Source organism: Leopardus geoffroyi, chromosome D2 (genome assembly GCF_018350155.1).
Source record: "Leopardus geoffroyi isolate Oge1 chromosome D2, O.geoffroyi_Oge1_pat1.0, whole genome shotgun sequence".
NCBI classification, from domain to species: domain Eukaryota; kingdom Metazoa; phylum Chordata; class Mammalia; order Carnivora; family Felidae; genus Leopardus; species Leopardus geoffroyi.
This window is the reverse complement of record NC_059334.1, coordinates 81,992,191-82,004,255: the sequence shown is the minus strand read 5'-3', so window position 1 is coordinate 82,004,255 and position 12,065 is coordinate 81,992,191. Positions and strand designations below refer to the sequence as shown.

The window sequence follows — 12,065 nt, the reverse complement described above, 5'->3', positions numbered from 1 at the left end:
GATTTTCGCTGGGAAACCGGGGACAGAAGAATGTAGGGATCGCTATCAGAGTGACCTTTTAACTGATACCCTTTCTTCTGGTAAAAATAAAGTTAAGCCAAGTTAAAACCGTTTTGAAATAACAATTTTGTCTGCTAGAGCTTGCCAATCTCCTCAAGATTTTTTTTAGCCACATTGTACTTCCTTTTCATCATTCTGCACATATTTTTAGGCCAAAAGCTTCAAATAAAAGTATCATGATAAAATGTCAAGGGACAGGACCCACCGCTGTCCCCGGGCCTTCCCAGGAAGATCATGGCTAGCCTGGGGGTTCCACCTGGGGGCTAGGGAAGGGAGCAGGGTTTTGTACACCCTCCCCACGCCCCCAGAGGGCATTCGGCAAAGTCTGGAGACGTTTTTTTGTTGTCACATCTGTTGGGTAGAGGCCAGGAAGGCCGACAAACATCCTACAGCACACAGGACGAGAATGATCCAGGCCCCAAATGTCAACAGTGCCAATGTTGAGAAACTCTGGGCTAGAGTAATATGGACTTCAAGTCATCTATTAGGTGACCCATCCATACTTGAGTAGACAAACCCATGGAAGGTTTCCCTTTCTTCTTCAGATAGGAGGAGAAGAGCAGGAGGGCAACTGTGCGTCTGCTACCCCACCAAATAGCCCCCCTCCTGTGACTCTCAAACTTCAATCCCCACTTAAAATACAAAAACAAGCAATTTGCATAGACTCATCCAGAAGAACACAGGAAGCTCATCCTAGTCCTACTGACTTTTAGAATATGGCATCCTAACTCAAATCCTATTGAGTAAGCTCTACCTAGGACTCGACACAAGGCTTCCTAGACTGTTCTTCAGAACACAAAACGGAGAGCCAGGAAGGCTGAGCGAGTTGTCCAAGGTCCGGCAGGTAGGAGTGGGCAACATCGGACCTCAAAACGAGTCTTTTCACAAGGCCACGCTCCTTCCTCGGGTGGGAGGTAGCTGACCAAGCCATTGCATGCTTCCAATCGTATTAAATCTTGAATATAAGCAGACTTCTTAAATAAACAACGATGATCCCCCTCACAAAGTGTTCGATGAAAGGGAATGCCAGAGACTAAAACGCTCCAGAAAAGTGCTAATCCGCATCATCTGACATGACCTGTACAGCTGTCCCAGTAGGGGGCACCCCCTGGTGCGTCCTACCCACAAAGCCCCGCAGCGTGCAAATATCGGGAAATGGAAGAAGCTCATTCTGGGCTTAGAAGCTTGAGTGCTGCGTGCAGCCAAGACTGGAGTATTTTGACAGTAGGACATAATTTAAATGAACGTATCGCCTAGTCCGGCTTCTGCAAGAGGTAACCAGTGCCCTCGTAACTTGATCTGAAAACAAAAGGACGTCTCACGGAAGAGAAGGAACACAGCATAATTGTTCATCATTCCTTGCTGAGTTTCATTCAGCAAAAGGAAGCAAGAACCATCATTCGGGACATAAAAAACTATCATCCGCAGCGTTAACTCATTAACCCGTCTCAGAAAACTGCCAGGAAGGCAAAGAGGTTCTGAGGGTTCGCACCAGACGTGAATCAACCAAGGAATGGAACAGTCCCGGTTTATGCGAAACTTGACAGAGAAACAGAAATGAAAAGGCTCATGTTCGCAGTGCAGAGCATTTCTATCTCCCCCCATAAACGGGAGTCCCTCCCCCCGCCAAAAAAAGGAAATTCCAGGTGAGCCAAATGTTCCACTCCTCCTACCCTTGAATCCTTTAAGACATTGCGGGCCTGGCCCAAGGGACTGCCATCAGTCAAGTGCAACTGACTATAAAGAAGGCAGGCTTTGCCTCTGTGGGCTTGTTTAGCTAATGTTTACCCTGAGTGTTGCAATGACAAACACACACAGAATGGATACTGCCCGTGGGGAGGATGTCCGGGAATGCTCACCTACGCTAGATGGAACTCATCAGGCAGGACCACATGAGGGGCCACCCAGGAGGAGAAGGCAGAAAGCCATCGCCCTGTTCTGTAAAAGGGTCATTCGGCCACACATATGCCAGCAGATATCACAACGGGGGAACACCTTTCTTGGTGGAATTTAAGTCTCTATTAGAAGCAGTGAATAAATGATGAGCTCATTGGAGGAGATATTTGCCAATTAGCAAGCAGCAGCTGTTTTTCTCTTTTTAAGGGCCCAACTGATTAAAATTGCATGCCTCATTTAAGCAAGAGTCTCATGTACTTTACCTGGAATTCAAAAAAAAAAAAAAAAAGCTGAGCATCCTTTATTCAAACAAAGTACATGCTTTTGCGACTCATTAAAACATTTTCAAACTAAATGCAAATGATCAGCCCACAGAAGCATTTTTACTGGTTTTGTAGAATATTCACATTTGTAATTCTTTGTTTAGCATGATCTGCCCTCCTTGAGGGAGTCTGCTGTGGGTGTTATAAATATAATAATAGTACAGGAGAGCAGCAGCCAGCAGGAAGGCGGTACCTGACCCTCGTCACCCAGGAGAGCCCCTGAGGCTGCGTCTGGGCTGCAGCACTGCGCTGTGACCTGACAGAGAAATGCTCCGCAAGCCCCAGTACCCCGGTCATCACCAGGAACCACATCTCCGTCACGCCTGGTCCCCGCAGCAGGTCTTGCCTAATGACCCATGGAAGCCATGGACCGCAGTGACAGATGCCCTGGACTACTGGACCAGCTCTCCGTGGCCGCCTCTCGGGAGCCAGCTTGGCAAGAAGGCGGCACAATCCCCGTCAGCTGACAGAAAGGGACTAAGGTTTCTGTCCTTCCTAAAGAGCTCCCAATGGTACCCAGACACCCCGTCAATTCTGGCCACAAGGCCCAGAAGCCCCTGCCCTGACGCTGACGTGGTATGACAAAAGATGCCAGTGCCATCCGGGGTTCACCGTGGAGGGTCCTGCGTCCTGTTCACCCTCACCTTGCCGGTTCACGTGGACTCGCCCCAACCAGGGGGAGACACGCCCATCTCCCGAGAGACGTGAGTGTGAACTGAGACAATTAGTGTTTCTCCTCATCCTAATCCTGCCCCTGGGCCTTTCCACCCACCACCCATCCACCCATTTGTTGTGGACTTCTACATGCTGGATGGGTAGACAGGACTTCTAAGATTCCAGATGGTACTTTTAATATGTTAGATGGGGGGCACCTGGGTGGCTCAGTCGGTTAAGCGTCCAACTTCAGCTCGGGTCATGATCTCGCGGTCCATGAGTTGGAGCCCAGCGTCATGCTCTGTGCTGACGGTTCGGAGCCTGGGGCCTGTTTCAGATCCTGTGTCTCCCTCTCTCTCTGCCCCTCCCCTGCTCATGCTCTGTCTCTGTCTCAAAAATAAATAAAAACATTTAAAAAAAATTCACTATGCGAGATGGGCCTCTACATGCTAGATGACCGTCCCATCCCAGCCTCCTTTCAGAAGCACACAAGTTGGTGGGAGACAAAGAGGATGAAAAATACATAAAATAAGATGCAGAGTGTTACCAGAAGCGGTGAGACGAAGCTGTGTGCTGAGGGAGGTGCATGGCAGACGGTGGGGAGCACGAGGAACCACCCAGGCTCTACCTGTGGAGCGGGCTCAGCAGGCAGGAGGGGAAGGGGTACCGGGAACGGGGGGCTCCAAGGTGGGAACGCTCCAGAGAGAAGGGGCGAAGGCAGTGGGGTGTGGGGGTGGCCTGTGGGCGGCTGGGGAGAGAGGACGGCGGGGAGCATGCTGGCCCAGCATCCCCTACAGAGACTCTATTCAAACAGCAGGTTCCTTGGCTAACCTTGCTCCCGTCCCTGCTCCTCCCTTCCCCGTGCCTGCCCTCAACACAGCAGAGGCCACGCTCTGCCTCCTTTCTTTCCCCTGAAAGCTCCAGGAGCAACCTGACCCCCCTATGAAGAAAATGCTTTTGTGGCCACCACGTTAAGGACGAGCCCTCTTTCCGGACCTGTGTCTCTGTAACTGACCATTTCCCTTCCAGAGTCTGCTCTGAAATTCTGGGCCTTTGCAGTGAGCGGAGCACCTTGGGGAAAGTACAGGACCCACGGCTGTTGCTAAATTCTCAGTTTGCCAAGCTAAGACCCAACTCCCCAGTGCCTTGTTTGCAAATGAAGGTCTTAGAGGCTCACAACCTGAATCATATATATACATGATACGATATATATATGATATATACGTACGTGTGTGTGCATGTACATACAAACATGCCAAATGCAATATTCACTAGAACTTTAAACTAACTTTTACGAGGGGCACCTGGGTGGGTCAGTTAAGCATCTGACTCTTGATTTCAGTTCAGGTCATGATCTCACCAGCCCATGAGTTCAAGCCCCACATCAGGCTCTGTGCTGACAGCATGGAGCCTGCTTGGGGTTCATTCATTCTCTCTCTCTCTCTCTCTCTCTCCCTCCCTCCCTCCCTCTCTCTCTCTGCCCCTCCCTGCTCATGCTCTCTCTAAGTGAATACATTTAAATTACTTTTACTCACAAGAGGAAGATTTTCTTTGTGCAACTCAAAATTAAGATGTGTGTTTTCAGCAAGCAGGCCACAAAGAACATTCCTGACCATTTTAATCTTTACCACACACACACATCTTTAAAACGTTTTAAAGTGGCAATCACAGAGGGGCGCCTGGGTGGCTCAGTCGGTTAAGCCTCCGACCCTTGACTTCGGCTCAGGTCACGATCTCGTGGTTTGTGAGTTCGGGCCCCGTGGGGGGCTCTGCGCTAACAGAGCAGAGCCCGCCTGGGATTCTCTCCCTCCCTCTCACTCTTCCCCTCCCCTACTCGCTCTCTCTCAAAATAAATTTAAAAAGTCATTCATAATAAAAAACAATCACCGATCACAGAAAATATTCACGCCCTCAAACGTGACCTGGGGAAAGGACGCGCTGGCCAGAGGCGGCACAGCCCGCCCCACCTGTGGAAGCCACACTCTTCAGTCTTCCTCACTCACGGCATCGCCGGAAATCAGATGTGTGTCAAGACGTAGAACTGAAATTGTCCAAAACGGACAAACCGCTTGGGAGACCTCCTCCGCTGAAGACACCCAAACAGGCAGCCTGTTTCTCAGCCCACACCCCTGCGGCCCATTTCCCAAGACAGGGGACCCCACCCTTTGGTACTGAATGTGCACTCACAGGGCGGTGCCGGCCCCAGCACGGTTCTGCCCGTTTGTTAAAGCACAAGCAGACTTCCCTCAGCGCGCCGGCCAGGCCCGGCCCATAAACAATGTCGTCCCGGTGTTCAGAAGTGGACCCGTGTCTGTTTCCAGGAAGGCCGGGCCACAGGCAGGATCTTTTTACCTCCGCACCGCTTATCGTCTTCGCTGACTTTTAGGTAAATGAGTTCCGCGTGCGTGTACTCACTGGTCGTAGATACCGAGACCACCGGGCTGTACTCATATTCTCCAGAGGGGCTGGTGACCTTCAGCCGAAATCTGTACAGCGTGCGTGGTTCCAGGCCCTCCACAACATGCTTTGTCGCATATCCCCTAGATGAGAGGAGACATGCGTCATGATGATACCAGGTGATCGAATCGGCACTCTCTGAGAGTCCCTAAAAGACCAAGCGGAAGTGCTTTGCGAACGCGGGCTGCGTCTACTACGACCCCATCTTGGTTGTGGTCAGTCTCCGAGGCTAGACCGCGAGGGCCCTGAGGGCAAAGGACAGGTCACGCATCCATCCTTCCCCACCCTGCCCAAATCGTAGAATCGGGAGCAAACACATGATTTTTTTGCTTTAAGCACAACTACTAAGTTTGGGGGCAGTTCGTTACACAGCAAGGGGTGACTGACACACATCAACAAAGAAGAAACGATAAGGAAGACAGTGAAGAAATGATACCAACAGCATTAAGAAAAAAACATTGGAGGGGAGGACCCGGGTGGCTCAGTCGGATGAGCATCCAACTCTGGCTCAGGTCATGATCTCACGGCTCGTGAATTCGAGCCCCGTGTCGGGCTCTGTGCTCACAGCTCAGAGCCTGGAGCCTGCTCCGGATTCTGTGTCTCCCTCTCTCTGCCCCTCCCCTGCTCACGCTCCATGTTTCTCTCAAAAATAAATAAACGTCAAAAAAAATTTGTTTAATAAAAAAAATCTGAATTAAGAATCCAAGAAAACAGAAGGGTTGAAAGTCGGTATAAATATATTTGCCATCAAGGTGAAAACTCTAAAACCAAGGTAAATATTCAGAAAAACCACATGGTCCAAAGATCATCGTCGTCACCACCTAAAATGTATCAGGCTGGCACATGGTCTCAAGAGTTAAGTGGATTTTGTCATTAGGTGAGCGTAAAGCCATATCTATACGTATGTGAATCAGAAAACGAACTCTGGCTTTGTGGCACATGAAAAGACCTTCAGGAGCTCAAATTGAATATAATACCCCAGCTTCGGTGGAATTCGACGTCAAGGGTCAAAGACTCAACATAGTTGAGCCAAAATGAAGCCAAAAGTGCCCCCGATAAAACCCAATGTTGCCAAATATCGTAAGGTCACCCTGAAGCGAGCAGCTCAGCTCCTTCGTAACCCCTGGAAAGAGAAATTACACAACTGTTCTGAAAGCAGGAGTTACTGAGCACATTAATGGAAGGCTGGAGGCTCTCGCTTCCATCGAAAGGACCCCAAGGAGAGCACCTGACACACACAGGGGCCCAGGGACACCGCTGACGGTGGCCGTACTCCACAAGGACCATAGCCCAGCCGCGGGGGGGACTAGCAGAGGCCGCGCAGCAAGCCTGTGGGAGAAGCACAACTTCCCACGGCCCAGGCGCGGTACCTAAACAGACAAAACAATCTAGAGGAAAGCATAACGCACGCCCGTATTTTCGTTACCAGTCAATAAGCAAATATTTGACACAGCAGCTCAGCAAACATGGAACGTGAGGAACAAGATCCCAGGGGCGTCTGGGCGGCTCAGTCGGTTAAGCATCTGACTTTTGATTTCGGCTCAGGTCATGATCTCACGGTTTGTGGGTTCAAGCCCTGTGCTGGGCTCTGCACTGAGCTGGAGCCCGCTTGGGATTCCTCTCCCTCTCTTTCTCTGCCCCTCCCCTACTCATGTTGTCTCTGTCCAGAAAGAAAAGAAAAGAGAAAGGAAAATAGAAAAGAAAAAAGGAGGAAGGAAGGAAGAGAGGAAGGAAGGAAGGAAGGAAGGAAGGAAGGGAGAGGGGAGGGAGGAAAAGAAAAAAAGGAAAGAAAAAAGAAACCAAATACTGGAACACCTAAGGACTCAGTTGTCAGACTTGCCGTTTCTCTATGCTCCCCCCACCCCACCCCAGCTCCAATCCAGCCTCCTGTTGGCGACTCTGAAATTCATTTCTGTAGCCCTGACCCTCCCGCAGCCCAATCTCCCCCAGCTGCTCCGATGTCTCCACCTCCAGCCCATGTCCCAACTGAGCTCTGCTCCTCCCCGTCTTCCCATCTTTGTTATTTGAGTTGCCCCGGCCCAACGCCTCGGTGCCACCAGCAGAAGACTGGATCACCGTTCCCCAGTATTCGGTGCCCTCCCGAGGGTTCCATAACCCTGTCCTGCTGAACCCAGACATAGCTGTAGGATCTGCTTCGAGCCATGAAGAAGAAGCAGGAGTGAAACGTGTCATTCTGGATGGAAGCTTCCAGAAACAGCGTGCCCTGGCCTCTGCCCACCGCCACAGTGACTGTCAACAGTCAGGCAGAGGCGGCTCCGTCAGCCCAGGCGGATGTGGGAGAAGGACAACGTGGAAGGGAGCCACGGCCGACACAGTGGGGATTTCGTGCGGGGAAATAAACTGTTGTCCAAAGCACAGAGGTTCTGAGGTTTCACGCCGCACAGCTCTCCTGTCCCGGAGGCGCAGACACAGCTTCAGCCCCCTTGAAGCCGCTCCTTCCTTCCCGTGTCGTATCTGAGCCACCAGCAAAGACTTCCAGTCTGTCTTTAGAACCATCCTGAGTTCAACTACTTCTCACACTCTGTTCCATCATCCCCCCACCTCACTTAGGGCAAGAGCACCTCCCTGAAGCCTGTTCCCGCCTCAGCAACCAGGGTGATCGTCGGAAAGCATCTGCCAGGCCGCCCCTCCTCAGATTAACGGTCTCCACTGGCTTTCCCGTCTCTCGGGGTAAAAGCCACAGCTCTGTCCGGCCCACGGACCCCGGTGACTACCTGCCATCGTCTCGCTGACCTCATGCTACGTGGCTCTCCTCACTCATTCTGCTCCTCAGTGTTCCTGGAACATGCGTACCAGGCACAGGCCCATCTCATTTGCTGTTTCCTTTGCCTGGAATGTTCTTTCAGATCCTCGCAAGGCTCCGGACATCCCTCCCTTCTTACCCAGATGTTACCTTCTCGGGGAAGCCTTCTTTACCTCTGCTCCAAACACCCAACTTTCCCTATGCTTTTTCTCCTTGCACTTATCACCATCTGACCTACCCTCTATTTTCACTTCTGTCTCTTATTCATTGTTCTTCTGAGCATGAGGGAGGAAATGGTGTCTTTGTTCAGTGCGCATCCCCAGCATCCAGAACGACGTCTGGCCCACAGTAGATACTCATTAATACACGCTGACTGACTGAATGCAATGCATGATAACCATGAATGAATGATTCATGAACGAAATGCACAGTTGCCATAGGAATTTAGAGGGGTAGACAATAGGCTGGTAAAGAGTTGTTCAGTCCAGGTTGAGTCTGACTGCGAGGAAGAAAGGGAGGGGCAGGGAGATTGGTCCGATCAGGGAAAACAGCTGACCACGCATGCAGGAGAAGTCAAGGCCTATTCAAAGGACAGTAAACAGATCTCACTGGAAGATTCGTGCTCAGAAACGAGAGACAACCAGAACGGCAGGTTCGGGCCAACCGCGAAAGGCATCGTCTGAAGAGCTGGACCTCCATCCTTCCAGAAATGGAGACTCCACGGGAGGAATTTGAAAAAAGGAAGATTAACAAAGCTAACCTAGCAAGACAGAAGGGAAGGATAAAAGGCCAGGAGAAAGGGCAAGAGGCCAATGCCGTCAGCAAATGTGCTAGATGGTCGTAGGACCTGGAGACAAATGGTCCAGGAGATAGAGCTGGCACCCTCATGGCGGGGAAGTGCCACAGTATCATCAGGGGAAGCAGGGGCGGGGTGGGGCGGGGGGGTGCATCTGCAAAGGGAAATCTCACAAAACTGGGTAACTGGCTGTGAGGACAGCCCACGTCAAAGAGGACACCAGCATTGGCTGGCCGTGAACGGGAACGGACACTGACAAGTCAAAAAGAAGTTCTCAAATCCATCATTCCAAGGTCAGATATTCGAAACCGCTTTTTCAAAGTCCGGCCTTGCCAGCTTTAAGGACACCGAGAGAAGGTATAATGGAGCAAAAGAGGTCAAGATTAACACAGTCTAATTCTGCCACCTAGTGTCGAGCTTTGGCATCAGTTCTCCGAGGGAAGGCAAGCATTTCAGAAGGCTCTCGGGGGTGGCGGTTGGAAGGCCTCGCTGTGAGCTCCGCAATGTCAGGACCTCGTCCGGGTGAATCCCGCAGCCAGACAGCACTCAGGTCCCCGGGGGAAACAGACACCTCCGCCTGGAGACCAGGGCGCGTGGCTGCGGTCTCGCTGGGGACATTCTCTACCTGGCCACCCCGCAAGGGAGACCAGGGCAAGTAGAGGCATAACCAGTAGGGCCCCACTTGCCCAAGTGCAAGTGTGTGTGTGTGAGGGAAATGGGGCGGGAGGGGAGGGGATGAAGTCTTTTCCCTTCTCCATACAAATCACTTCTAATATCAGAATTCATGCTTTTAGGGGTGCCTGGGTGGCTCAGTCGGTTAGGCGTCCAACTTCAGCTCAGGTCAGGATCTCATGGTTCATGAGTTCGAGCCCCACGTCGGGCTTTGTGCTGACAGCTCAGAGCCTGGAGCCTGCTTCGGATTCTGTGTCTCCTTCTCTCCCTGCCCCTCCCCGACTCACACTCTGTGTTGCTCTCAAAAATATACATTAAAAAAAGAATTCATGCTTTTAGATGGAAACTACCTGATAGAGAATAACACACGACCTGACATAATTAAAAGAACATTTTTAAGTAGTCGGGCGAGGAATTATTTTCAGATTAACTGCATTTCAGATAAATGCGTCTGGGGGTTGTTTTCTGGGATGTTTTTTTGGTTGGTTTTTTTGGGGGGTTGTTTTATTTTTGTTTTAGATACAAAGAATTGTTCATTAAATCTCAGGGCTATCATCCGTCAGGGCAGTGGAAGGCTCTGTGAATACCTCGCATGATCATGATGCCACCTTGAGGAAAGGCTAGCAACATGCTGGAGCCAGTCTCTCCCTTCACCAGGCCAGTGCCAGCATCCTGGCTGTGAGGCTGTGCTAAAGTTTCCCATAGCGTTAGCCCCGGGGAAACGGGCCAGAGATACACAGGATCTTCCTGTGTTACTGCTTACGACCGGATATGAAATCTACAACGACCTCAAAATTCATTTCAGTTCCAAACCCTATTATTATCTCATGTTTGGTATACCTAACATAGTCATTTTGCAAGTGGCAAAGCTGTCAAAGGAATAAGAGTTGAAATGCAGACTAAGAAAAAAAGGACTTCCTGATTGCCCCCAAGAGATGTTCATTTACTAACTCGTGCGACAGATATTTAGAGCACCCACTGTGTGTCAGGGCTCCACTGCCTAGGAACTGGGGGACAGGGTGTTAAGCAAGCAGAAATCTTTCCTGCCTCTCATGGAGTTTAAATACTGGTGGGGAGACAAAATGAACATGCAAACTGGACAAAGCCAGCAGAGCCAAATGTCGTAAGACACAAGCAATCAAGTCCTGACAGAGGGGATGCCTGGGTGGAAGGACCGCCACTTTGGATGACCTTTGGGGAGGGGACACTTGACCTGACGTTTGCGTGGTGTGAAGGAACCAGCCATACGAGAACAGAAGGAAATGCCTTCAAAGAAAAGGTAATGAGAAAGGCCCTGACCCGGGAACCGGCATGGCCTGGAAAGAGCGAACAAAGGACAAGGACAGCGATGTGACAGGTGGTCCAGAAGGCATCCAGGGTAGACCTGGGGGCCCAGCCGCCATCTCCAAACCCAGCAGCCTGACCGAAACTCCTCTCAGATTCTCTTGATTCCGTCTCTACGTTTCAGAGTTTTAAAATATACCATTAGAATATTACAGAGGCTGAAGAAGCTCTCAAAGGTATAGGAGGTTTAATTTCAAAGTTGGTGCTAACACTTATCTTCCAAAAACTGTATTTCGCAAAAGCACAAATTCGTGCTTCTATAACTCGCAAAAGTCGTGCAGATGGTGTGACTCGTTCTTTTCTTTCATTTGAAAATGAGTCCTTTTAAAATAGGAGTAGAATCAAGCCTCTCTCTTTTTATTAGTTTTTATTTACTTTTTTAAGACAGAGGCGCACAAGCAGGGGGAGGGGCAGAGAGAGGGAGACAGAGGATCCAAAGCAGGCTCTGTGCTGACAGCAGAGAACCTGACGTGGGGCTCGAACTCACGAACCGTGAGATCATGACCTGAGCCTAAGTCAGACGCTTAACCAACTGAGCCACCCAGGCGCCCCAAAACAAGTCCTTTTAGAAATGATAGAAACCATTCCAGCTCATCAGGAAATCCTAACAAAACGTTAAGCAATTTAACACTGCACCTACGTATAAATGATACCGTAAGTGTGCGTTTTGGGGTCTTCTTCCTCGATCGAGAACCTGAACCATTGCTCTTGAGGTCCCTGCCGTTTTGCTCTCTTTTCCAGATCCCAGTATAATTCAATGCTGTGATGAGTCACTCTGCCCACAACAGGTGGATGAGGCTTTGAGGATGGTGTGATTTCTAAAAAAAGAATGATACAGAATTTCAGGACTCCATTTCCGGAAGGACCAGAGATCCTCTGAGTGCGTTATAGCTGCTCAGAGATCAGACTGTTTTCCCACACGTCAAGCACACGTGTCAGTATCTCCCCCCACCCCGTCCCCCTGCCCTGCTTGGAGAACATCTGAAAAGCTTAAGTGACAGAAAATTCAGGTGATGTTAGTGAGCTACCCCACACCTGAACGAGTAGATAGTACCGTTACCCATCAACACCATATTTCACTTATGGACCTTTCCACGAT

The 12,065-nt window shown here is 50.3% G+C and overlaps 1 protein-coding gene across 3 annotated transcripts in view; it reads right to left on the bottom strand.

Annotated features, from left to right (window-relative positions):
* FANK1 (fibronectin type III and ankyrin repeat domains 1) overlaps positions 1-12,065 on the bottom strand; it is a 102,271-nt gene that overhangs the window by 14,631 nt on the left and 75,575 nt on the right. For all 3 annotated transcript variants that reach the window (XM_045439203.1, XM_045439204.1, XM_045439206.1), the window contains exons 2-3: positions 11,607-11,784; positions 5,349-5,473 (exon numbers count right to left, since the gene is read on the bottom strand). In XM_045439203.1, coding sequence (XP_045295159.1) covers positions 5,349-5,473; positions 11,607-11,784 — 303 coding nt within the window. The remainder of the gene's footprint in view (positions 1-5,348; positions 5,474-11,606; positions 11,785-12,065) is intronic.